This window comes from Phasianus colchicus, chromosome 10, assembly GCF_987193195.1.
Source record: "Phasianus colchicus chromosome 10, bPhaCol1.hap1.1, whole genome shotgun sequence".
Taxonomy (NCBI): Eukaryota; Metazoa; Chordata; class Aves; order Galliformes; family Phasianidae; genus Phasianus; species Phasianus colchicus.
Window position 1 is genome coordinate 18823525 of NC_143445.1, and position 26892 is coordinate 18850416.

The 26892-nt window shown below is 40.9% G+C and overlaps 2 protein-coding genes and 1 long non-coding RNA gene across 17 annotated transcripts in view; 2 read left to right on the plus strand and 1 right to left on the minus strand.

The window, feature by feature from the left end:
- Positions 1 to 2843, plus strand: part of RSRC1 (arginine and serine rich coiled-coil 1) — a 114172-nt gene extending 111329 nt beyond the window's left edge. Inside the window, exons 7-9 of one of the 2 annotated variants that reach the window (XM_031603684.2) lie at positions 467 to 573; positions 1442 to 1588; positions 2164 to 2843. In XM_031603684.2, coding sequence (XP_031459544.1) covers positions 467 to 573; positions 1442 to 1588; positions 2164 to 2256 — 347 coding nt within the window. In that variant the 3' untranslated portion in view covers positions 2257 to 2843. The remainder of the gene's footprint in view (positions 1 to 466; positions 574 to 1441; positions 1589 to 2163) is intronic. The other variant, XM_031603683.2, reaches the window with a different exon arrangement.
- LOC116235479 (uncharacterized) overlaps positions 1 to 12145 on the minus strand; it is a 45664-nt gene extending 33519 nt beyond the window's left edge. For 5 of the 12 annotated variants that reach the window (XR_016469742.1, XR_016469744.1, XR_016469743.1 and 2 more), the window contains exons 1-3: positions 11668 to 12109; positions 7073 to 7182; positions 5314 to 5385 (exon numbers count right to left, since the gene is read on the minus strand). This is a non-coding gene — a long non-coding RNA (uncharacterized LOC116235479). Of the gene's footprint in view, positions 1 to 5313; positions 5386 to 7072; positions 7183 to 11667 lie in introns of all 12 variants that reach the window. The other 7 variants (XR_016469735.1, XR_016469737.1, XR_016469736.1 and 4 more) reach the window with 4 other exon arrangements.
- A 54-nt stretch (positions 12146 to 12199) lies between these two features.
- MLF1 (myeloid leukemia factor 1) lies at positions 12200 to 26705 on the plus strand. 3 transcript variants are annotated; one of them, XM_090147638.1, is made up of 8 exons: positions 12200 to 12352; positions 16887 to 17049; positions 20020 to 20064; positions 21402 to 21491; positions 21929 to 22057; positions 23123 to 23282; positions 23887 to 24019; positions 24918 to 26705. In XM_090147638.1, the coding sequence occupies exons 1-8, from the start codon at positions 12306 to 12308 to the stop codon at positions 25021 to 25023; spliced, it is 873 nt and encodes a 290-aa protein (XP_090003764.1). In that variant the 5' UTR covers positions 12200 to 12305; the 3' UTR covers positions 25024 to 26705. The 3 variants fall into 3 exon arrangements, with proteins under 3 accessions (XP_090003764.1, XP_031459545.1, XP_090003763.1); XM_090147637.1 differs by lacking the exon at positions 12200 to 12352 and adding an exon at positions 15790 to 15872; XM_031603685.2 differs by lacking the exon at positions 20020 to 20064 and having other exon boundaries at positions 12203 to 12352.
- Positions 26706 to 26892: the final 187 nt, after the last annotated feature.

Sequence of the window (26892 nt, forward strand, 5' to 3'; positions counted from 1 at the left end):
ATAATGAGCAGGCAGCACAGAGGTGATAACTTAGCTTGCAATGAGAACACAGGGCAAGGCTCATTGCTGTAGGCATCCACAGCTGAAGCCAAACTCCCTCAATACCAGCAGAAGCAGTTGTGCTACTTCATGCAGATTTGGCTCCCCTGAAGTATTGGCTCTGGCCACAAATCCTCACCTACAGGAAGTTCTCATGCCATAAATCTAGTGGTTGTACTGCAAGGACTTCTCTCAAAATTCTTACATTAACATCTTGAATGTTGGCATGCGTTGAACAGCAGTGCCAACTCACTGCTGTTAGTTTTACTAAAGAAGAAAGGCTTTGTGTCGTCTTTGTAACAGAATCTTGTAGGCTGCATTGCAAGCAGTATACACTGTGGTAAAATACATTGAGTGCATTGCTTTGGCACAGCATTTATTGCAGGCTTACAGTAATGTATACTGACACTACACCTTCTTTTTGTAGACCAAGCCACCCTGGTAGAGCAAGTGAAACGAGTGAAAGAAATTGAAGCTATTGAAAGTGACTCCTTTGTTCCACAGACATTCAGATCAAGTAAAGAAGTCAAAAAGGTAAGTTTGCAATGTCCTTTCTTGGTGCATAATCCCTTCCAAGTCAGGTGGGAGCTACGCCATGAATACAGTTTCCATTGATGAAGGAGCATCGGAGCTGACATTCCGTAATGCCACCGCTGGAATCAGTTTTGGACAAGGACTCTCCTATGTTGCTGTGTGGGCAAAGGAAGGATACATTTAAGCATGCATCCATGAAATGCAGCTATTCTGATAGTGTAACTATGCTGCACGACTCCAATTTTTAAAAAGTCTTTTAAAATTGTATACAGTCATGAAGATGTTTTTAAAGAAAAGCAGAAGAATTAAAATGTAAAAGTAATCAGACATTTACATTGTAGTTAAAGGTAGAAATTAGTATTTTTAATTCCGCTTAGCTGGAATCAGAGTTCAAGCCCATATTTACTCACTGAAACAAAATGGCATTGTTTTCAGACAGCTTTTGAAAACCTAATGTGAGACATCCACATTTCAGAACTTTATCTGCATTTGGCTGCCAGCTCTTCTACAAATTCAGGCACCGTTTTTGGAAGCGTGCAAACAAAGGCTTGCTTCAGCTTTTCCATCTAACAAGAAAGCATTTTGAATCAGCACTGTATGTTTCCCTGAGAACATGCATTTTCTTTTCAGAAATATCCGAGAAGTTCACAACGCTTCTTCAGAAAGCGATCCCACAACCAAAGCTCTCCCACTGCCTTTGGCAGTACCTTCTTCCACTTTGTGTGTTTGTGAGTCCGTGCCCAACCCGTGCATGCTGCGAATTCTGTGGGCATGTGCTGCAGTTCAAAGAAAGCTGAATGCTCGGCTAAGATACTGTCGTGTCTGGGAGTCCAAGGATGAAATGCTCAGTGTGTTTCTTTCTTTTTAGTCAGTAGAGCCTCCCGAACTAAAATACGAACCTGTAACTATAGGAGCAGGATCTGTCGAAGCATCTGCTCCTGAAAAAGAAACAGTACCTGCCAATATTCCTACTGCCATCAAATACCAGGATGATAATTCTTTAGCACATCCAAATGTAAGTGTGTTGATATTTTTCTTTTAGTACAACATGGCCCATTGAATGTGGCCAGGTTCACATGCCATGCCATGTTGCTCATCAATTAGTCTGTGGTCTGAAGAGTATTTACCAAGGGGCCACTCACTGGCTCAGAACAGATTACTTTCCTTGCATAATCCAACAGAGAAGATTTACAAACAAGGAGCTTCCTTTGGCTAAAAGATGAATGGATACAAGTGAAACATGTTTGTTTTGTATTTTCACTTGCATTTTAGCTGTTTTTTTTTTAAGAATTAGGAAGTTAAAAATGGTTTGCCATAATTAAGCTAATGCAAATTCCAAATAATGGATATGGCTAACGACAGTGCGAGACCACCAACAAACTCACTATTTTAGGGGAAGATTGAAGTTAGACCATGTTGGCTTTCAAAACATTGAAGTCTCAACCTTGACTTCTGTATTTATGTCAGTATTTTAACACCTGTGTGTAGCTGGGCTTCTTTTCTTAGCACTGATGTTTCATTACGTATTTCAACACATTATAACAAATTGAAGTTGTGCATACTTTTGTTCTTCTCCCCTTCATCTCTCAGCTGTTTATTGAGAAGGCAGAAGCAGAAGAGAAGTGGTTCCAGAGGCTGATTGCTCTGCGGCAGGAAAGGCTGATGGGCAGTCCGGTGGCCTGAGCAAACTGCTGCAACCATCGTGTATGAGTTCTCTGTGAGCGCTGTGAAATCCCATCGTTAAATTGTTTTATTTTTCTCTTTTGAGAGGATTTTAATAGTCAGTAGGAGTTGTACAGAGAATAAATATTTCATCTGAATACACAAGAATGTTCCATCCTGTGTTTTTTCCCTAGCTCATTGCTGTGTTACTTGGGTTGCTGAGAATGGAAGGCTATGATAGCGGTGTAATTTGCTTTTTTTTAATACTGGATTCCCCTTGGGTGCAGACTTGACAGCCCAAGGAGACGTAATTTTATACTTCCCAATCCCCCCAAAATATATAACCATGTAGCAGTTTAAAGATAAATGAAAAAAAATAAGACTGTCAAAGAAAGTTCAGATTTACCAATGCTCAGACAGTTGGAGTACAAATGATACCACCCTGGGCCATTAGATCTTTTGCAGCTGAAGAAGGATTCAGGGCAAATTATATTGCTGTTATCTCTTCTTCCTTCCACTCAGCGTTACGGGAGCAGTGTTTGAATCCTGAACATCTGTGGGCAGTCTCATTGCCAAAGGGCCTCCTGAATTGATGCTCTTGCCCGCCTGCCTTTCACCTCCTACCTCGCTTTTGGTGGTCTTGAGCAGAAAGAAATGCTGTTTCAAATTTTCCTGAGTTTCTACCCACTGCTGTCAGCATCTTGGAGTTTATTTAAGGAAAAACGATGTTATTCTTTTAAATAAACATGTTACATTTTCAGCAGTTTTCAATAGCTGTATTTCCTATGCAATTTTAAGCATATTAAAATGATTGATAAGCAGTAAAAGACAGTTTTCTCTGCATTCTTAATGGGAAATAATATAAAGATTGTGTCTATTGTTGCAGACCTTTGTCAAAAAGAATAACGGCATGCAGAGAGGCTGTTCTCAGTGTCTGAATTTTCCATTTGTCCAGTGTGTCTTTAAAATAACGAAAGATTAGTCAAATTTGACTGTACCAAATAAGTATATTTACAAAAAAAAATCTGTCCATCATCTAACTAAATACAAGAGATAAATAAAATATGAATGTATTTATTTAGAGGTCTAGCAGATCTGTGAAAAAACTATTATATTGGTAGGAGACTAAAATAAGCCTGCAACTTCTGGACATAAATATCTCATGGGAAATTATCTACATCAGCTCTTCTTTCTGAATGAAGAAATTAATAAGGTTTGTGTTTGTTTGTTTGTTTGTTTTTAAGTTTACTATTCCTTATTGGAGGGAGGAAGATTCTAGAAATGTACTTCGATCATCTTGTTTTTGTTTAGATCATTGATGTAATGGGAAAATGTGTTAAATTTGCATTTAACACATTTTCAATTTTTCATTATGAACAGTGTGGGTTTTACTTGGTCCCACGTTAAAAGGGTTTTCTGTCTGCAAGAAAAATTGGGGGAAAAAAAGTTTCCCTTGTTTCATTTCAGCATTTTCAAGTAGCAAATATTTGTTATTGTCCTTTATTCTAATCACCTGCTGTGTGTCTTTTATAGTAAATAAAAATAGTTTGATCTCCATAGAAGGTACAGGATTAAATTCCTCTTTACCACAGATTATTTCCAGTAATTCTGGTATTTTTATTTGATGCAAAATCGTTCTTATTTCATTTGCATCCTCTATAGGTTATTAAGAAAACTGTACAAAGCAGTCTAAGTGAGCAAGGCTTAGTGGGAGTAATGGGGGCTAGCTTCTAATCAGTCAATAACTATGTTTGTCCAGCAGGTCCATAATGAAGGAGAATTGTGAGCAAGATCTGGAAGGAAAAAGTGTTTAGATCCTCTGAGATGAGAAGAAAGGTTGAAGATAAAGTCCTGTACTGAGGTATGCCAAACATAATTTGGATGCTGAACGAGTCACTGTCAAGATGATTTCTATCACCTTCTGCCCCTGTCCCAACTCCTGTCTTGAACATTCGTTTTGCATACTTGACGTTTATGAAGTTGTTGGTGCTGGGAGAAGGGCTTGGCAGGACTGGGTTTTAAACTTGATGTCGTCTGTTACAAATTAGCACGTGTCCTATCCTTGTTAGGAACCTGCAAATTCATACAACACAGATGTTTAAAGCTGTCTAAACCAAGTCTGTGGCACTCAAGTGTGTGATTAATGAAGGTAAGATTTCACTTGCAGTTTATTATCAATCTTAGCAATGCCAGGTGTTGTATCTTGCAAGTGAGTTTGAATCATACCATGGATTCCCTTGTTGCATACAGTGAAGCAGGATGTTCCAACACTGACCCCTGTGATGTCAGTGCCCTCCTGCAGGATTTGTTTGCAGTGAGTGTTGGTGCTTTTCAAAGCTGAGTCCTACCAAAGAAGAGGTGCTGGATCAGCACTCTGCCCTCAGAACCTGCTGTTGCTGATTTTACAGCTTAAACTTTCAGCAAAAATAGGAGCTGTTCCACTGAGTTTGCCCCTGTAAAGTAAAGGTTGTATAAGGCCAGTCTGTAGGGTTATAAGTGTAACTGTTTACTACAGCACTCTTGATTCAAGTTGTGTAAACTCTCTGTTTCCTTATTTTGCTTTTACTTGAATAGCATCCTGTGATAAATTATTCATTTTCCTGTCAAAGCTAGACAAGATATTTGAGCATCAGAAATGAAGTATGGAAGGGGGCAGCAACATTGCAAGTAAACTCGATTCTATACGCAGTGTTGCAGGACTAAATATAATTTTGAAAAACCTACTGCTTAAAATTACTTTACAAGCTTTGGACGTATTTTCAAAGGGTTGTGTCCAAATACATGTGCACTCCATAAGCTCCACATGTGGGGCATTTTTGCTTGAGGAAAACATAAATGTATTACCTAATGGGATAGCCAGATACAGTTTTTATTAAGTGTGTCATAACACAGACATGAAAGTCATCTTAATGTGCACAGATTAATCACCATGGTCCTGGAAAAATGCAGTGCTGTCTTTCAATCCACGTGTTTCCTGAGCCAGAGAAAAAAATCATACCTTCCTACAATAATCCTGCTTTCTTAGCGTCTTTGCTTCTGAGGTTTTCAGTGTGAACCATTGCAATTTATGACTCTTACCTATTAAGACTGTATTTCTTCTTGCCATATTTTCCACTTTATTCCATCCTCCTGGTGAACGTGAATGGATTCCTGATTAGAAAGGGAAAGAAGTGGTTGTTAGCTACCCAACCAAACCTGGGACTGCTGGGTGCATTGTGTCCTTAGAGACATCTGTGCTAAGGTTTTGTCGTTCAGGACTTGTGGCAGTGTGTCTCAGATACAGTTGGTTGCAACACAAGGTTCCTCATAATACCAAGCTACCTTAAATCTGACTTAGACAAATCATGTGTAGGAGTGAAAAGATAATGCTGTAACTTGATCTATTCCGACTTCTGGTAGTCAGCAAAGACCTCTACCCCTAGAAATTACATTAGCAAACTCATTTCACTTAGCCTGCCGAACAGCCACCATCAATTAAAATCAAGCCAGGCTGATTTTGATTTGATAACTTTCAGGTAAAATGTTCACTAGCCCTTGAGTCATCTGGCATGTCCACAACTATTTATATTTTTTAAAATTATGATAATTGCTTGAAAATCAGCTGTGTTTACTTTTAAATTGTGATTACAATGTTTTAGAAAGATTTTTGTAGCTCTGACAACACTGCTGGCTAGGAGATCAAATTTTGCTCCTTCTGCTTAAACCTCTCAGATATGAACAGGACTGAGTGGTCCTGAAGGCCATTTTTCCATCAGTAACCCAAAACCAACCTTCCCGATGATCACAGTTTTCCATTTGTCATGTTACCAGAAGGAAGTTATTTTTAGCAGAGATCCTTGAACTCTATAAACCTGTTTTAGAAGAGATCAGCTCGAACCCATGACTTAATCCACCTATGCCACAAGGCTGCAGTGACTTCAAATTGTAGCAGTAATAATAAGCAATGCTATAAGTAACAGTGCGCCAGAATTTAAGCTATTCACCATTTGTAATTTTGACTTAGTGCTTCATTTGCTTTATTTATTCCTGATTGTTCCCTGCCCTCTTTGTCTTACTCCTTTGCTGAGACCTAGAGGAAAAAAAAATAGACGTGGCTGGGCCAGATTGTATGACACTGGGAGCAAGACTTAGGCTCTGAGTCACTCTGGAATTGCCACTCCAGGACAAGATGTACCATGATACTTCACTCCTTCTGGATGGAAACAGGAGTTGAAGCTCAGCCCAGAGAGGGGCAGAGGGAGTTCAGCTCCCCACAGTAGCACAGAGCTGCATTTCACTGCTAGCTGGGCTCCCACCCAGCAAGGTGTGCGCTTTGCGAGCTGAAAATTATTTTTCGAATGTGATTTAAACCCAGGTAAAAATGAAAATCACTGCTTGGCTATTGGTTTTGCTTCTTTGGAAATGCAGTATGGATTAGGACTGCATGGCATAGTCTCGCATTGGTGACATGAGGAGCATCTCAGCCCTAGGGCACGTTTTGGAGTGCAGTATTCTGAAAATGCTGCAGCTTGAAGGTGCTTTTCTCATGCTTTTGAGCTGCTGCTATGAGAGCCTCATTCCCACTAGATGTCTCTGCAGCCCTGAGCAGCTGTCGCACGACCCACGGTGGCAGTGTAAATAAGATGCATGTGGCCATATAAATAAGAATATGCAAACTACTTTTTGCCTTTTTGTTTTCTACCTGCAGCTGCAGTTAGGGTAACCAGACACAGCAGTTTGCCTCATCACTTGCTGGTGCCTTAGAATCTAAATCTTCTGTATTTTCTGAATTCCCTGGATCACCATCCAGGAAGAAGCAGTGTATTCACCCCATCCCTTGCCAGCACGAAGCACTGACCTGGGCCGGGCAGTGAGCACTGCTGGAGGCACAGCATGGCTGTCCCCATCCTCTGGGCTGCCACTGCTCACATCTGCTGCCTGCAGCGGCTGCGTCCCCTCATTGCAGACCTGAAGGGAAGACATAAACAAGTTTCATAATTGTTATTAGTAGAAACTGAACACAGCTAATATTTGTAAAAATGTCAAATGTGTTTTTGGATACCTTTTTGGTGAATTTCAGAGTGTTTTTCTGTAGGCTGTAGGCGTATTATTTCAGTATTCATACCAGTTACAGAGCAGGGTGACTGTGAATTGATGATACATTTAAATAAAATATTAATGTAAATGTTATTACATGTCTACTGCTAGTTGCTTGTAGTAGAATGATGCTTTTATCTGACACTTACCAACAATTTATAACAAACTGCCTTTGCAAAATACTCTGCATCAGGCTGACGTTAGGGATGGAATGCAATCAGTTTTTAACAACGCTATCAAAAGGCTTCCACTAAAAATACACTCCAGCCTCTGGAAATGGCAGTGCATCTTTAAGGCCACCCATAAAAGGACTTAACAGTAAAAATGTAAGAAGTCAGGATTCCTCATTTATGCCAATACATTTTAAATTTAAATAGTAACTGCTGATCCTTACAAAACGGACGGGGGTTGAGCTCTGATTGTCTGAGCCCTCTCAAATTACCTTCAACCTTGCTTCTGACATTGCTGGGCAGTGCAGGGCAGGCTGCAGCACAGAACAGATCCGAGCCCCAAGTGATCTGCTGCCAGGCTTTTTCCAAAATAGTTCAGAAAAAGGACCTATTTTTAATATACTCTGATGGTTCTCAATAGCTAGAAAAGCAGAACTAACACTTCATGGAAGTTAGGGGCTGCAGCAAATGTAATTAAGTAGCAATGAAAGCTGCCATTCTTTCTTCAGAACTGATTAAAACCCTTCCTCGCTATTAAAATTGACAATTAGTACTTGTGTTACTTGTGAAGGCAGTCGTGCACTGTGATCATTTCTGAACTGGATTAACTTGATGTTGTGATTACGTGCATTTAATAGCCTTGTTTTCTACGGGACTTATTTAAATATGGCTTTAATATTCTCTGCTCAAGGAGCAGGACTTGTTTTTAGTTTTGGAGACCAACAGCCTAAGGCAAGCAAGATCTTCTGAATTAGTTCAATTATGTGAACAAACATGGTATTGCCTGAGCTGTGGTCACAGATTTTAGATGGTGGAAAAATGGGGCTCCACGTGGTGCAGACGGCCTGAAGCTGGAAGGAAGGAGCTTGGTTTGCAGATTCCTGTGGAGATTGGCTCTAACAGCACTAGGTAACTGAAGTCACTCCTACCTAGCTGATTTACAGCCCCTGGGGGTGTGACGCTACACATTTCGCACTTCTCTTTCCTCGATCTTACAGCCTGGTGGCTGAATTCTCGGCTCGGTTTTGCCCCAAGAGTATCATAGAACCATAGAATCATTCAGGTTGGGAAAGCCCTTCAGGATCCCCAGGCCCAGCCCACCCCCACCATGCCCACTGACCACATCCCTCAGCACCACACCTGCATGGTTCTCAAACACCTCCAGGGATGGCTGCTGCGATTTAGTAAATCTATCACCATATGGAAGACTGCTCAAGTTCAGCATCACCAACACCTGTTTTTCGGTTGTTTGGCCATTGAGAATTACAAAATGAGATAGCTGCAATGTACTGAAGTAGCTCAGGAATGAAATTCCCTCTGTACTTTGAAACTTTAACACGTGCTGTCAAAGTTCTCGTAATTCAGCAGTTACTGTGTATGATGGCCATGGAAACTATTTAAAACAAGGATTGTTTTTGAACCAAATCCTGAAATCAGTGATAAACATTCATGGAGACCAGGCAGGTATTTGGGGGGTGTTTGTTCATTAAAAAAAAAAAAAGGGGGGGAGGGAGGGGGGGGAAGAGAATATATTTTATATGCTTCAGTTTTCACTCTGGTAAACAAAAACAACAACAGAAGAACAGGACACAAAATTAGGGCTAATTAGGACAAATGCAGTTTCACTGAATGAGAAATTGAACTTAGGAATTCATCGCTACAAGATGTAATTAAAGTCAAAAGCTCAGAAACTCAGCTGGGCTCATTGTTACATAGATGATGGAATAAATAACACCAAACTACTTCTAAAAAGAAACAAAAACTTATCCTGCAGTCTGGAAATAACTCTGTATGGCAATGATGAGCAAGTGCAAGGGCAGGCTGTGCCCCACACAGCTGCTGTGCACTTTCTAGTGGTTTCTTATGAAACATCCAGACACAAGAAGTCGTAAATAAGACACTGGACACCACAGAGACTTCAGGGTAACCCAATCTGGCAATTCGTGCAGTTCTTACACTGATATTTTATAAACAGCTATCAAATAAGTCAAGGAAATCAAAGATTGATTTTGAAGAGGAAGCAGATCTCTCACATTTCTCTGAATCTAACAGAATGAGTTTCACCATTTCCTTCAGCTGTCTTAAAGTCACACAAAAATCCCATCCTTTTACGCTGCTGAAGCCTGACAGGTATGGAAGGCCTCCATTCTACCTGACACAACACGAGGATCTCTCTTGCAGTCTAAATGATACTTGCTGCCCAGACAACAGCGCACAAGCATTACTTATTAGCTCATGCATTATTGATAGTCCTCTAATTTGTGTGCGATGGGAGGAAGTTGGTCTGCAGTAAGTTATAAATGGAAGGCCATCAACAACTTGCAGGAGTCAGTGATGGTCCTATACATAGCACAGCCCCACACAGCTCAGTTGGTGCCACAAAACGTGTGTCTTACCCAGCAGCAGTTCAGGAACAGAGCAAGCAGTGGGTTTCCACAACAGGAAAGTACTTTACAACTATGTAAAGTCCTTGTACAAAAACAGGGGCTGATGACTACATGGATAGAGAGTCAAGTATTTCTGTATTTCCCACTAATTGCACACGTAGTTTAGTGTACTTTACATAACTCTGCAATTCTAAATAAGTTGATCACAATCAGGATCTTTTTTTCAGCCTCGCTATAATTGATTTTACTCTGGATGGAAGAGAAAGCAGAAGCCAAAGTGAAACAGCTGCAGAAAGAGCCACGCAGGATGAGCAGCCAAGACAAGCAGGAGTGTTAGTGGGAAATGTTTGGGGCAGGAACCTAAACAAATACCTATGGAACTGAGAGCGAACAGAGAATTACAAATACCAACTCAACGTCACGATGGCAAAATGACCTTTTGTTCTAGATGAATATGTTCAACAAAGCTCTGAAGTTTGAATCAGATTTAAATAGTCATATCACCAAAATGAATAAGAATTAAGAAGGTAAATTAATTCCTAAGGGAAATCACTGTAGATCTCATTAGCTCAGGAACAAGATACCTTAAAACTTTTAATTAAAGATAATATTTACAGCAAATGAATAAGAGTTGGCAGGTTTCAGCAGAAACCATAATCTCATTTATGCAAAGTTTTCTTATATTAAGGCAGACATCATTAATCTCATTGGAGATGCCCTCCAGACTGACAGTGCTGTAGCACTGAGGTGATTTCTTACAGAAGTCTTTTTATCTACACAAAAGAAATCTAACTCAAGCAGACACAAACCGTAAGAAGGCCTGAGCAATTAGAGGTATCACTCTGTGCAAATAGAGTACTGACTTTATCGTGTTAGTGAGCCTCTCATAATGAGCTCACTTCTAACAGGGCCCATCTTCCTACCAGCAGCCAAAAAATTAACAATAACTGGAACTCATTTTGCTTAGTTATCTGCACAGTAATCCGTCTCTGGGGCTGCTCTGACTCTGAGAACGAAATCTCGTCTCCTGCAGTCTGGACTCCATAGAAAGTTAAGTGACAAAGTGCAGATGATACGATGTGCTCTCAGCAGCTGTTGGAAGGCTCCATATTGCCTCTTTGTCACTACACAGAAGTAATGGGTTTGCTATTACAAGGCAGAATTCATACAAAGGCTACACCGCATACACTGAGCGTGCAGTCTGGGTTGCACCGTGCTCAGAAACAGCAGTAAGTGCTGGCAAAATATATATATATATTTGGTTAGGTTTTGGTGGCAAACTGCAAACAAGTTAGCCACGCGCTAGTCATGTTCATGCAAACTTGCCTTGCTGGTTTGGAGTATGTCATAAATACTCAACGTAGCACAGCGTGTCATGGATACTAATGAATATTATATTATGAACTGCATTACAGGCGTGGAACTGAGCAGGTTGCCCAAGGAGGCTGTGGATGCCCCATCCCTGCAGGCATTCAAGGCCAGGCTGGATGTGGCTCTGGGCAACCTGGTCTGCTGGTTGGTGACCCTGCACATAGCAGGGGGTTGGGACTGGATGAGCGTTGTGCTCCTTTGCAACCCAGGACATTCTGCGATTCTGTGACATGTATCTTACAAACTGCAATAATATGAAATGCACCGAACTGATCCAGGGCAGCTCTCAATTAATCAAAATATACCGACAAGTGATCAGTGGACGAACTCTCCAGGACCTGGTCTGCGCAGGTCGAGTTCCCGGTCCGAATACCATCTCACCTCACAGGCGTTTCAAAGAGCTTTGCAGCCCGCGGGCCGGAGCTCACCTGCTGAGGAGATTCTCACAGCACTGCCGGCTCGCTTCGCCCGTCCTTTGTGCCGGTTTTTCTCTCAGAGCCCCGCGCTGCGCGGAGCGCTGTGTGAAGGCCGTGACGTCACCGCCCCCTCTGGGCGCCAACCGCCCCCTCAGGGCGCCGTCCAACGGCCCCGACGGGCGGCTCTCGGCCCGTCTCGGCCTCAGTCGCTCTCGGTGCCGTGCGTTATTCGTGGCTTCCGTTAACGCCACGCTTTTACCAGGGATCGCCGCTCTCCGCGCGGCAAGCCGAGCCCCGCGTTCAGAGGAACGCAGGGACTTTATTTTACTGCCATCTAGTGGAAAAAAAAGTAAAACTATTCCTAAGGCGCCGAGCTTCGGGCCCCCTCCCGCTCGCCGGGCACCCCGGGCTCCCGCAGCCCTGCTCTGGAGGCAACGCCGCCCGCCCCGAGGCGCCGCTCCGCGCGCTCCCGCCGCCCTCAGCCCCCGAACCTTCCCGCGCGCAAGCAGACGTTGCCAAGGCAGCGGTAGCCCCGCCCCGCCGCCCCGTCGCGACCAATAGCGGCGCTGGGAGGCGTCACGTGGGCGAGAGGGCGCCGCCGTGAGGGGCCGGCGGGGCGGTGGGCGCTCACAGGGCGCGGGGCCGCAGCCATGTTCGGGGCTCTGGGGCGCTGCTTCGAGGAGGATCCGTTCTTCCGGTGAGTGGGGGGCCGCGGCGGGCTCCGCATTGCGGGTCGCCCGTCCGGTGGGTCTCTGAGGGTCGCGCTGCGGGAGGCGGACGGGCGTGCGGGGCGCGGTTGGCGACAGTGGGGTTGAAGGCCGAAGCGATGCTCGGGCGGTGCTGTCAGCCTGAGGAACTTCGTGGTAATGAGACTTGGCATCTGCTGAGGAGAAGCCGTCTGCTCCTGGGGTCTGAATGTCGTGGGGGTTGATCTTTGTGTTTTATTTTTGAACGTAGGCTCGTTAAACACGGGCAGCCGTGCTGGGTGTTCTCGGTTTCCTGGGCTCTTTAAGATATCTGTATTTAACCACGGGCTGTTCCTCAGATCCTGTTGTCAGTGCGCGTGTGAAAGGCAATTCCAGGTGTTGTTGTGGTAAAATAAACCTATGTGAGGTGTGTTACTGCCAGAAACCTGCCTGGTCTGCACATGAGGGGAGTGAAAATGGGATGTGAGAACTCAGAAGAACACAAATTATTACGTATATTTATATATGAAGCCATTTCAGTGTATGGGGCTTCCTACATGGAGCTTAATCACAAGGAAAGCTCAGGATAACGTGGGTGGGTGGACAAGGAAGGGTAACACAGGAGCCCTGTGATGTGGGTTTGTTGACTGCATCCCATAGTTACGGGGTGTCTGAGCTGAGGCTGTGCCCCTTGGAGGCTGTGCCTCTTAAAGGGAACCAGCTCGGCTGCAGCTGCAGCACCTTCCTGGCACTGGGCAAGATGGTTACTACACAAATATGCAGCTAGAGCAACTCATACCAGGATACGCTGCTAAAGACTGTGCAGATCCTCTGATTGAAATGGGAATAACGATGGAAACTGTCTCGTTTGTAGCAATTTGCAGTGTGCTTTTGTGATCCTCTGAAACAATAATTGCCTTCTTGTTTATTCAATTCCATCATTTTATTGTTTTAAACCTCCTGATGAGGGCTAAAATTGGAGGAAAATAGATGGCAGGAGATTGGGGAAGGGAGTGTGTGAGAAAGAGATGAGAGGTTGATATTGAGATTCATTTCCTTGGCACTGTTGTCGTTGATCTGCTTTGCATATAGTTAAGGAAATGAGTTTATTACCTCAGATAAGATGAGCTTCCAAGGTAGTGTAATAATAGGCTTCTGCTGCCTCACAAGGAGAGGTTTTGACTGCTGATCTGGAAATAGCGTCTGAGAGGGAACATCTCCATCTGGAGCAGCTGTCCTGGAAGTGCCCACAAGGCCCAGCAGGGCTGTGCCTGATGGCTCAGACAGGTGCAGGAGCTGCAGCTCTCCTGCCAAGTGGGTTTAAGTGTATTTCACTTACCAATGCACAGCCTTTGTCTTATTGCTCCAGGCTCCGTCTTTGGGGTTGTTCTGCAACTTCAGTCCTGTTTACCACCCTAATTAAAACAAAACCAAAAAGTATTGAATGCAAAGCCCGGTTTTCAAAAATCCCAAAGTGAATTTATTGCTTTAGGATACTGAATTTCAGCCAAATGGGAGCATACGCTGATGTAAGAAGCAGCACTTGTGCTTTTATTATGGCACCCTTCAGCTGAAACGTGGATCCTTAAACATGGGTCACTGAAGAACTTAGCCAGAGAAATGGAGAGATGCTCACTAGCACATGTGCTAGCAGCATCCACTGTCACATTTTTAATATGTATTTCTTCATATCAGCATGCTTATTTGAGACATCAGTGCCCTCAGAGGCTCTGCTTTTGGTTTCCTGTGTTGATCCCTTCAGACACCTGAATGCCAAGTGAAGGTCAGGTGATATCTGTACTAGACAAAAGTGCAGGTTCTGTTACTGCAGTCGTGCAATGACAAATGTACCAATTAGTTCTGTTCTGCACTTAATTGGGAAGATAAATTTATGGTGTTTAACATGTGAAGGTTACAGATTCAGCATGTGAAATCCTTACAGAACTGATTTCCTTTTCCACCATCGCTTTTATAATGTGATAGTGCAAAGTATGCAGAAGTCACGTCTGTCTCATCAGAAGTATCTTTTATTTCCCCCTAAAAAATTCAGATTGAATACAAGGTGACCAGTGGTAACTAAACAAGGTTACTCTATAGCTGTTGCTGTTGTAGAACATGATTGGAATAAAGGATTGAAGATCTTATAACCCTAGCAGAGGATACTAAAAAGACTTTGCCTTTTTTTTTTTCTTTTTCTGATATATAGATTTTATAAGGGTGTCATACTCCTTTTGTAGTTATGGTTTGAGTTTGGGTCATCAATGACATCAAGAGCATACATTTAATCCTTTTAGAAGCTTTGGCTTTCAGGGAGATTCTCTGCTGACTTAGCATTGGTTTTGCCCAACTTCTGTGTGCTCAGTACTGCTGCTTTGGAAGCTTTACAACACTGAGCCTTCTTACAGCTGGCTCCAGAACGTCCCTAGGGAGATGGGTGCTCAGTTCCTAAAACAGTTGCTGCACAGTTTGTATCCTACTTCCTTGTCTGTGGTGGTAAGGAGCTGTGCTGCTAAACTGCTTCACAGAACTTTCCTTGAAAGGTACGAAAAACAAAAGCAAAAATCCCTGAGTTTGGATGCATTTATGAGTGTAGCAATGTGTGTAGTAGAAGGTGAATGGCCAAGAGACCAGAGAACATGAAGTAAGACAAAAAGAATTTCAGAACGTATGAAGTGTGACTGGTAGGTGACACATTATTATGTGTTATGCACACTAAAAGCAACAGATTTTTTTTTTTTAATCTAAATAAAGCCCATGGAGTCTTATTTTTCTTGTGTTGTAGGTAATTGTGTGACCTACTTCTGAACTGGGACAGGATGGGGAGAAATCCTATGTTTAAGCTATTGATAGAATACAATTCATCCATCTTTGTCCTGGTAACCACACCTATCTCAAGTTTGTTGTGTGAGACTGTGTGGAAATATGCCTATGCTGTGATAGGGCCTGCGTGCTTCCCTCATCTTGGGCTGTGCAGTGACCTGTTTGCATCTGTTCTTCATCCTGTGAACAGCAAACTCGCTGTATGCGAGCTGCTTATCGCATTGGGATTGAAGTTAAAGCTGGCAGTCATGTGAGTGGGGTAGATTAGGGTCTACTTATGGCAGTGGAAAAACTGCTCTTGTGGAACTGTAACAGTCTGCCTGCACTAGAGTGAACTAAATGCACAGCTTAAAGGGATATTGTTGGATTAAGAATCTTGTTCGAAAATTAATTAGCTTTGCATTTCTAACTGAATCTGTTAATGCTTTTTTTTTTTTTTTTTTTTTTTTTTTTTTTAACTTAAAGGGAAAAATTAAATTAGATGCTGTAGTAAGAGGAGACTGTAAAGGGCAAAGATATCAGAGTTGCCAGGAGGAGATGTGTGTGGGATGGGAGATGAGAGGTGGGCAACAGGAAAGCAGCTTCAGGAGCTGATGGGTACTATGGAGCTGGAGGAACAGCCTGGAACTTTCCTTTGTGGAGGCAGCGATGTCACAGCAAAGTCCTGGGGAGAAGGAAGGCGTGAGACATCTGGGAAATGGCAGGAAATTGGTAGGAAGGGAGATGAGGTGCTACAAAGTCTAAGTAAACATAGCTGGGAAGTGACTGGTGATGTTAATAAAGAGGCTTTCAGTGGAGCAACAAAGGGGAAAATTAGGCTGGATATGAAGGGAGGAAATGAAATGTTTTCTATATGAAGTAGTCATTTCTAGTGTTTGGGCCAGAGGCAGCAGTGCAATTCATTTAACATCGTAAGTCATAAGATCTTATGCTTTACTCCTTTTCTGGCCTCTGTTTGAACTTTCTAGTTCTACGACAAATTAAAGAAAGCAAAGAATTAAGACATTGCTAGTGTTGCTCTCTTATTACTTACCTGCATGCCAAGCCAAGCATTGGAATTACTGGTGGGGTTCTGTGGATTTTTGGAGATGGATGTTGAGTGGTTAGAAAGCAGAGAGGAATGGGGAGACTAACAGGAAAGCTAGGAGGTGGTAAGAATTCTTCCAGGGTGGTGAGAAGGGATGTGAGAATGTAATTTGTGAAGGTGGAGGAATGGGAGGGCAAAAAGGAGCAATGGTGGGGAATTAAAATAAAGGTGATGGAATTGGCTTGAATTTAGAGCACTGTCTATGTTTTTAAGGACGTGGGCCAGGGAGGATGGAAAGTGGTATTCTTTTACCTCCAATCCCTGATATTTAAATATTAAAAAGTGCTAAAGTATAGGTTTGGTTCTGTAGCTCTTGGCAAATAGAAAGCCAAACGTGGCTGCCAGTGATGGAATACTTAGAACAGCTGAGGAAAGAAAAAATGCAGGGTGGACAGACAGTCAGGAACGCAGGAGAACAAGGCAGGCATCTGAGAAGAAAGAGCTAAACCACTCAACCAGGGAGGTGGGAAGGAGGAGCAGAAGGGTAAAAATTTCAGCACAGTTGGGTTCCATTGAAATAAAGGATATAGATAGAACCATATAGAATGATTTTAAAAAATAGATTTAAGAGTTTCAGAGCTATTTTACATCAGTTGGAATAAACCCCCCTAACTGTGCGTGTGGAATGTCTCTTTCAGCGACCCTTTTGCCGCACACCATGAATACATGCGGCAGATGATGAGAAGCTTTTCTGATCCTTTTGGCCGAGATCCATTTCTCAGTATAACAGATGGCAGGGAGAGAACTGCGGATCGAAGAGCACGCCAGGATTCTCAGGTTGCTCTGAGAGGAAATCGCAGAGTAAGTCATTTCTTGATCTCTAAGCACTGCTACGCACAATTTACATTTACTGGTAATAGAGCTGGCTTCATGTTCCCATTCCTACTGAATTGGTCCAGTGGAAACGGAGCCTGGCTCAACTGCAATGGCCTTGGTCAGCTTGTTTCGTAACAGTGAAATGTGAATCCCTCTCTTTATTCCTTAATGGCTCACTGTTTAAGAGTTTGTTGCTTAACACCGACAAACACCTTGTGCTTTTAGTTCTAACAGAAACAAATGTTCGTGTTGTTAAACATTGAATATATAGTATTTAATGGAATGAACAAGAAGTACAAATATTTATCAAATGTCTATTAAAACAAACATTATTAAATATTGCTACTGCAGGAAGGCTTTAAAAGTGTCTGAAGGCAGAGCCTTGTCTGGACATTGTTAAAAGTGGATTGAAGGAAAACATGGTGTTTCAGCCACTTGGTGTAGTACCTACACAGGTACTGTAAGCTCTGTTTCAGTTTCTTTGGCTGAACACGAAGATAAGGCTTCGTGTTCTGTATCTGGTCTAATTCTTAATAAGTTTTCTCTAGATATGCAGCTATACTAATTAAAGAGTAGGGCCATTTCATGGAACCTAGTATTTCTTTAAGCTACCATCTGCAAATGAGAAGTTGGTAACAATCTGTTTTACATAAGGTACCTTTACAACAGGCTGGACATACAAGACAAGTACAGCTTTTACTTCTGCAGCTAAATTTTATCTGTATTTAGAAAGGATGTACATCTGTTGGTTCCTTTCCTTCCACCAGGTTAAATACTTTGCTTTTGAACAGTCTCTCGCTATAATGTAAAGCACTTGATTCCAAAAAACAGTTGGAAGACAAAACATTAGAGGGAGTTGTGGAACTGAGCTGGGTTTGGTTGTTGTTATTCAAACCTAGATGTTAAGAGCTCAATAAGCATAACTGGAACACAGAGTGTCGCCTGCGTGTCAAAGGGTAACTGCCAGATTCCTTCCTCTGTGCTCAGATGGGGCCGGTTAGTTTCAAATATAGATGTTGTTGGATCTAATTAGAGTATGATCTCTTTGTCTGCTGAAGCTGGTTCTTAGGCTTTAGTTCAGGAAATGCTGGAAAGCAGCAGGTCTTTTTTCCTTGATATCCTAGTGCAGTTTATGCCTTACTCTTGGCTAAGAAAAAAGGCAAAGAATACTTTTACCTGTGGTTACAGAAGGGAGTTAAAGGTACAAGAGCACTGTGTTTTGATAAGCACAAAAGAATTGCACGTGTTCAAAAATGTTTTCAGTATCTTTTAATGTTCCTCATCTTTCACCTAGGAGGTGTAAGATGTCACAGAAAACTCCATACTGATTACTTGAGCCTTATAGTTGTCAATGAACTGCTTTTACTGGCGTTTCTTCAGAAATGATTCCAACACTTAAGAATGAATAAACTGATTTTTATGTAGGAAAAAATGGATGTCTTTACTGCCATGTAAAGTATGCTTTGTTGCAATTACCCCTATGGATTCCTTCAAGTAAACTGTAGCTGCCAAAAACTGCCTTACAAGGCACATCTCTCATTGTTACAACTTAGCGTGCATCAGTAGCTTTGACTGTATCATTCAAACTTGAAAAGGCTTTTCATTTTGCAGGTTTCCGGTGTTACTACTAAGTCACTTGAAGGGAAAGGGAAGGAGAAGGAAGGGATGTGAGTAGGAGGAGTGGGTGGAATGTCTTAAGAGAGCTTGCCTTGCATTTCTGTGGCAGTCTTAGTTTTAATCAGTGTGATGGGGAACTGCAGTTCAACAGAAGCTTGGTCAGTAGGACATCTCACTGTCATACATAATATTGGGTGACTAACGCTTTTAGTATGTAGTATGTGTTGTAAAATAAAGACTTTGTAAACTTGTTATGCATAATTTTATTTCTGACTATATCCTTTTGTACTCAATACCATCACATTGTTTTCTGTCACTACATAGCAGACAACCACAATCAATAAGGGTTGATAAAGTTATCCAGGGATCAGCTAATTTCTTGCTTCTGTACTTAAAGCTCTGGTAAAGTGTCTTGTACTCCATCTAACCAGATTTTCTTTAGGTAAGCTGTTATGTAACTCTCCAACCTTAGCTTCCTAGAAACACTGATTTGTTTTCCAGCATTTAATTACCCTGTCGTATAGGGTTATTCAATATCAGCTGGCCAAACAGGAACTATTTGTATTTGTTGGTGTATAAATAGATGTAGCTATAAACAACTGCAGAAGAATATAACTTGCTGAAGGGGGGAACGTGTCTTCGGGTGGCTCTACATATGATGATAGATTGACTTAGATCTTCTTTGCAATGACCTTTGAAACTGCTGACAAATTGCACTTCATTTTGTTGTAAGGATGTATGGATATTTTAGAGAAACCCTTTATATTTATATCAATCTCTTAACACACAGAGAGCTCTTGTGAACAGGTCATCTGCATCATTTAGAATTTTAGTGCTTAAAAAATGACCAGCCTTCTGAAATTTAATTACATAAATTTACATGAAGCAGGGCTATTGATTTGTTGTTTTTAATCAACTTCCAGTGATGGGGTTCTATTGCATGAGTAGAATGAAGTGTTTCCAGAGAAGTGGGTGACATCTGAATTGCTGTACCTTATCTGAAATAATTTCAGCACTCAGGTTGTTATGTCATACAAGCCCCCTCCACTTCTAGCTTTAAGGTCTTCCAGTGCCTATATATGAATGTGACTTAGAAAGCATTAGCTGTCATGACAAGTATAAGTCTTAAATATTTTGCTGCTGTATACCCAGGTTAATTGATATTATGTTGTTGTAGCACACTACAAGTTATCAAGGTCCTCTGGAATGACCGTCTTTATTTGATTGGGAGTGTTTTAATATCACATGCTGTATATGATGGTGCAGTAGGTATTTCTGCTTTGTCCCATGGTAGATACAATAACTAAAAGATGTAAATCCTGTTTAATTTTTTTCTAGGCAACAAGCTATTCCCTCATGCCCTTTTCAGGCTTTGGTAGAATGGTTAGTATCCCAGGAGAAACAATTTGTGTAGCTTTTGCTAAAACGTGTACTGTCTGCATAACTAAAGCATGGACAAAGGCTAGTTTTGGTGTGCGTGCAACCTACTGTTGTTGGTACTGGGTATTTATTTATTGCAGATCTTCAATGTTTAAATATATAATTATTTAAATGAGCAGTTCGACTCTAATGATACACGTATCCAGTAGTTGGAGGAATGCGAGCTTTGTGCCCCTGTAATAAGCATGCTTGCATTTCGTAGCACCTTGTAATGCTAAGGACCTGCTGCGTGCAGCCCTGCAGCCTGCTTTTCCTTCTCAGTTCTGCAGCTTCTTGCTGAAACTGAAAAACCCCTGTGCTGTGTTTGCACCTGATTAGCACGCTCCAACCAGAGCTGCTGGTGTCAGAAAGCAGGCAGCCCAGCAGGGAGCTTGAGCGGCTCCCAAGTGAAAGTTCACAGAAGGAGGGAGAAGGCATGGTGAAAATCATCCCCACCTGCTGTGCTGGAGAGGAGCCCAGAGGACGATGCTCATTTGAGATTGCACTGCTATCTTCCCAGATGGCCACTTAGGATAGTTTACCCTTTCTCTACTTTGTTTTTCTGTCTCTCTCTTTAGTATTTTTAGGCTTGTTTTTCACTAAAGGTAGCTTTCATCTGTACAGTCAGTACATGCCATCAGTTGTAAGCTGTACTAATAAAATTCTGCATGTAAACCTGGCTTAACATTGCTTATGTAAAACTCGATCTTCCGCTTACATAAAAATAACGAATGTTTTATTGGACATATCTATTGCCTTGGGTAATTAAGCTGCCATTAGAATCCCAAGTTATGATTCCCTGGCTTTCCCTGGTTGCCCGTGTATTACTTGAGCAACTACTTTCTTCTGCAAAGGAACAACTGTGTCATCTGAGATGGGTTTGCAGGCTGATTCCATATGCATTAAGGGATTTGCATGACAAAGATAATATGATTTTCAGCAGATATGTAAAGTAGGGAGGGTCATGCATTACTTCTAACTGCAGAAACTAGTCAGGTTAGCGTATAGGTAACAGTAGATCGTGCAAAGTGGCCTCAATATGAGCTTACTCTGACATCTGAGTATTAGAAATCTTTTACTTCTATCTTTCCAGTATCTCCAACTTAACAATCAAGTTCATCGTGCTAGCTTTCAGTTTTTCATTCAAAAAGATTAATTCTGGTTTGTCTATGGCTATGAGTTGCAGACTGTGAAAGCCCTACTGATGTCTTGCTTTGCAGAAAAAATAAATGCATGTCAAAATCTAGACTCAAATTGAAGAATTAGCAAACGCTGTTATAATTTTAACTGTCTTCTTTTAGCAAGATGCAGATTTTGGGGATCCTTTTTTTGCAATGGACAGAATGATGTCAAATATGAGAAACAGCATGCTGGAGATGCAAAGAAAATTTGTAAGTTTATTTCACATTTATTTTAAAACTGTATTGGAGAATGAGAGTTGTTTAAATCATTACTCAAAATCTTGCCAAGGAAAAGATTACAGCTTCATACAACTTGTTACATACTGTACATGGGAGATCTGGTCTTAGAGGTTATCTGTTCACTACTAAACGAAGCTGTGCCAGAGCAAGATTTTGAGCAGTTTGCTACTGCCTGAACTTCTTAGGCCGTGTTCCTGGTGTGGGAAGACCTGTGCCCAGACAATGCCAGGGCAAGAGTGAGGGCCTGTCTGGTGCTGGGGCTGCTCTCAGCAGCCCATAATTGTGGTGCCAGGGCTGAGAGTTAATTTCTCAGAGGGCTATTTGTTTTCTTGTTGATAACTGTAGAACGTAAGAAGTGCATTATCCACAGACTTTAAGTTATTAAAAGAAGTATACGTTGCTTGCAGGATGACCTGTCTGTCCATCCAGATGCACACACCTTCAGCTCCTCCTCTGTGATGACATATTCCAAAGTAGGTGATGAACCTCCCAAAGTTTTCCAAGCTTCAGCTCAGACGCGCACAGCTCCAGGAGGTGTAAGTAGGCTTGAGATGCAGCAGAAAGGTGGTATGTAATTATTGGAGAGCGAGATCTTCTATACCAAACCCCAGGTTTCTCTGCTTATTTCTACCGCAGGCAGTTACTCTTATAATTTAGAAAAATACATGTCTATTTAAATACTGTTCTTCAGTAAAGGCGCTTTATGCTAATGTGCTGCTTTCTTCCTTGTCATTTGTACTTCTCTGAAGTATACATCTTTACAAATGGCAGACCTAGCAGAAGCTGGAAAAATTGAGTGCCTAATTGCTTATTTCTCATGGTGGTCTCCAGTGTATTTCTCTTTGCTATAATTAATTCTCCATTTGTGCATTTAAAAATCTGTCTAAGTAGAAGATAACAAAAGGCAGTCCATTTGTGTAGAGCATGGCCTCAAATCATACCCTTTCCTCAAGTACTTCTAAATGCTTATGTAATGCTTCAGATGAAGATGCCCTTTCATTGACTTCATTGCAGCTGTTCCATCTAATTCTGCTAAGAAATCTGAATTTGAATTTGAACCCTGAAGCGAGGTTCATGAAAGACTATATGTGAGCAGTAAAGGCTGTTGAGCATGTTTGGCTGTGGGATGTGTTCATGCTCAAGCAGACACTCGGTTATCAAAAAGGTTCTAATAATATACTTATGAACACAGTGATAAGTGGTTGCCTGGGTCAACATGCCAACCTAGCAATTAGTTGTCCCTTCGTGCTGAGAGTATTGGCATCAGCTATTATTCATTCTGTTGTCAAGGAGAATGTTGAAGACGTGTCTGTGTGTAGTATATTTAGACTAGACTTTTTTTCCCAGCGGTTAATATCCAGCATGTATGCTGCTTATGGACTTATAGATGTCTTTGTTTAATCTTTGCTGGCAGGAAGAAAATAGACTTGATCTTTGCTGTATTTTCAGCCAATATAAGAAATGAGGCACTTGGAAAAGCATGTAACACCTAACTTTTTCAAAAAAGGAGGAGAAAACTAATATTTTTTTCTTACCACCTTTTTTAATTGTTTTTTTTTTTGAAGGTCATTGATTTGTCTTTTTTTTTTTTTTTTGTATAGGTTAAGGAAACAAGAAAAGCACTTAAGGATTCTGAAAGTGGAGTGGAAAAAATGGCTATTGGTCATCACATTCGTGATCGTGCCCATGTTGTAAAAAAATCAAAGAACAGGAAGACTGGTGATGAAGAAATGAACCAAGAGTTCATCAACTTGGATGAAAGTATGTCCCTTTATGCACTTCTGGTGTGTTTTATACTAAAGTTTCCCATACCAATTTTGAAGTTCTAGCTTGAAAACCAATCCCTTTTCTTAAGTCTCAGAAAGTGCTAAGTCTGCAAATTGGGGTTTTCTTAGTCAATAAAAATCTAATCTGAGGCTGAAGTAACCAGTTAAAATTAACGGTGTGTTATACAAGAAAAGAGTACAAATTATAATATTTACTCATATTTGAAGGTCCCTTAAATGATTTGTGATTTCGAACAAGTATTTCACAGAATGTTACTATTTCCTGTGTATTATGTGGCTATCCTGCTTACACTGGTAATAAAAATCATGTATTTAAGAGATGTAAAAACATATGCCTGTTTTAACCACACAGCACACTGACTTTTTTTTTTTTATTTTAATCTTCTGAATTTAAGCCTACCTGTGACAAGCTTTAGTTGTCTCTTGCAGATACCATTGAGATGGTGGCCTGCAAGTCTTTACAAAACCTGCAAACAAGTCTAAAAGAACACTGTTCAAAACCCTGATTTTCATTTGAATGTTTTTTTTTTCCTGTCCTGTTTGCATCTATTTAAAATGGAACTTTTCCTCTTTTTCAGATGAGGCTCAGTCTTTTGATGAGGAGTGGCAGAAAGAGATTTCCAAGTACAAGCCATCAAGAAGCAGGTGCAATTTAGATGCTCCAAGATATAGCAGCATTCAACACATACATAAGGAAGATGGACTAGGAAGGTAAAAATAGTTTCGCATTATGGAAATGTTAGCAACAGAATAAAAATACAGTTCTGCAGTAACAAGTAATCTGCTTATGAGCAAACAATGCTTAGTGGCAATGCAGGGAGAAATAGCATGTTTCACTCCTGCATTTCTGTGACACTGTAATGAATAATAAGGCAGTATTTTATGAACTCAGCTTTGAAGAAGTCATTTTGACTGTGCAAATTACTTTGTGATGAATAGGCAAAAATGTTGGGAGCGTTTGGTTTTTTTTCCGAGAGATGCATGCCAGTGCTCTTAGCTTAATTACACGTAATGTTAATACTCTCTCCTCTTTGTAATGTAACTAGATTAGTTGTGTTAAGATAAAATGCTTATTGAGGACTAAGTTGATCTGTTCTCCTTGGTAAAAAGGAAGGCACGCTCCTCTCTTCTGAGTTAAATTTCAAATGAGACCTCAAAGTTTGCATAGAGGTGTGCTTTTCATTTCTAAACTCTAGACCCAGCTCTGCATAGCTTGCTATCCACCAAGCTTCAGACTTTTTCCCCCCATCTTTCTGACTTCATTTCAGTAGAAGGTGTAATGCCTTTACCAGGTTGCAGAAGGGAAATACTCCTCTTAGATAAATGACACGGCACGTTTCCTCTGGCACTTCTTCAGTCCTAAAGGTTTACTACATAGGCAATTTGAACTTCAAGTTCCTTTTTCAAACTAAGCTGGTTTGTTCTTTTTATCAGCTGTGCAAGAGGAGGAAGCAGTTCAACTTCATGGTGGTAGTTCTGGAGGGAAGGTGCAATCTGTTTTTACAAACAGGATAACTAGATCTCCACATAAGTAATGAAAAACATGCATATTTTCCTATCCCTGTATTGTATGGTGGTTGTTATTTTTGTTGTGTTTTTTTTGTTTCAGAGAGAAACCACTTGCATCTGTGGGTTTCAGGGGACCCAGAGTTTCCATGGAGAACGACCTCAGTGTGAAAGGAACACATGTTCCCATCAAAAGCAGCAAAAAATAGTCCATTGGGATGCAGTTTGTTCAGAAAAAATGGTGCTGCACTGCTTATGTTAATATAAGTATACACGTACATATGACCAATCTGTCTTTTGTTTTAGTGTTAGTGTGCCTTGCTACTCTAATCTTTTGACTACTGAATGTTGTATAAACCTTCGGATCTTAGGTTAAACCATTTTAAAAAGAAAGACAAGAAACAAGCAAAAAAACAACAAAAAAAACCCCTGTCCACTTAAAAGCACTTTAATAATTTATCACCAATTCTGATTTAAAACATTTGCTTTGGGTAGCAAAGTTGTCTTTTCCACCACAGTTGCACCATTCTCAGACTCTTTATTAATCCCAATGAAACCACTTTTTCCCCTCACACTGTATAATTTGCACAGAAAGTAAATTCTATTTTGTGTGGCCACAATTAATAATTATTTGTTTTGGTGATGAAGCAATCAATAGGAATTATAGTATACTGTAGGCACTGCATATGTAAATTTAAAATCATACTGTAAATTGGTACAGAATTCCCAGATTCATCTTGATTTTAAAACAAAGAGTGAGAGGAATTCTAAAATAGCAAATACTTCTTTATATTTTAGTTTATCAACATTCTTATGTTTATAATTTGTGCTTACATCCCTCGTTCTCTGTCCCTAGGCTGTTATTCTTATATTTCTGATCCTTTGTTTCTTTTGGAGATGGCGCATTATTTTTCATTCCTGAAGATTATCTGTAGTATTTTTCAATTATCCTGTGATAATACTCAGATGTAACTATTACTTCTTCATTGGAGGAATGTGGGAGAAATGGTTCAGCAGACAGCAGTTTAACTGGATAATGGCTGCACCATTTCTTCTGTTCCAGAAAGCTAAAATATCCCTCTGTACAGGAAGCCATTTTCTGCCTCAGCTGAGTTGAGCTCTGTTATGTTTTCTCCTCTGATTAGAAGGGTCTAGAAGGATCCTGAAATCTAACACTTGGTTTCCCATAGTACTTCTGTCATTATTGTTTGGTGGAAGAGTCTGGTGTTCATGAGGAAAGCAAACTATGACTGAGAACTGGAAATGTCTTTGTATTACAAGCATTAAGTTTGTGTGCTGTCTTATTCAGAATTGATCTCATGTTGTAGGGGAAATAATTTCTGTAGGCTGTAGCATATATGCCATAGTGTAAATGCTATGAACTGAAAGGCTAAGACAGCATAGCCTTCAAAAAAGACACTATCTGTATGATAAAAGAAAAATAAGTTTAATATTCATACAACTAAAAATGAAATAAGCTGTAAGTTTAATCTGAGGAATCTATAAAAAGGTGTATTTTATTAACATGCAAAAGAACCCCAACAAACGTGAGGGGCAGTTGTCACTGACATTGCAGAAATTTCCCAGTGATAAACAACAAAAAACATTACCATGCTGTCACTTAAGCAGAAATCTTTGATTTGAGGGCTGCTCTTAATTCACAGAGCATTCATCTGTCCATCATCTGACCACTGACATTCTTACCTGTACTCCTGGGATGGGTGAACATAGACTGAGAGAAGAGCACTGGTTGTGGAAATCATATTGGGAAGAGGCAAACGTGACAGATCACTTTGTTAGGCACAGCAATGTGAAAATATTATGCAAGAAATTGTTCTACATAGGAATACCTGAAACTTTAATTCTTTAATAAAGAGCTATTTATTATTTATGCTTAGTGTTTGGATTACTGAACACCCTAACTGATTTGTGCTTTACTTAGTTTAGGGTTTCTACAGAGTACTCCTCCATATGGCTCAGTAGTGGAGTAGAGGAATGTTTCCAGGAGCAAAGCAGTTACTGCACAGGAAGGAACGTTGCTGTAAGGAAGCAGCCAGGGGTGAGACTGAGGTGTTTTA

Bases quoted from the DNA above. Each gene is read 5' to 3' on its own strand.
- MLF1 (XM_090147638.1), top strand. From the start codon at position 12,306: ATGTTCGGGGCTCTGGGGCGCTGCTTCGAGGAGGATCCGTTCTTCCG. The intron at 17,050-20,019 runs GTAAGTCATTTC...ATTTTTTTCTAG, and splicing joins CTCTGAGAGGAAATCGCAGA to GCAACAAGCTATTCCCTCAT. The intron at 23,283-23,886 runs GTATGTCCCTTT...CCTCTTTTTCAG, and splicing joins GTTCATCAACTTGGATGAAA to ATGAGGCTCAGTCTTTTGAT.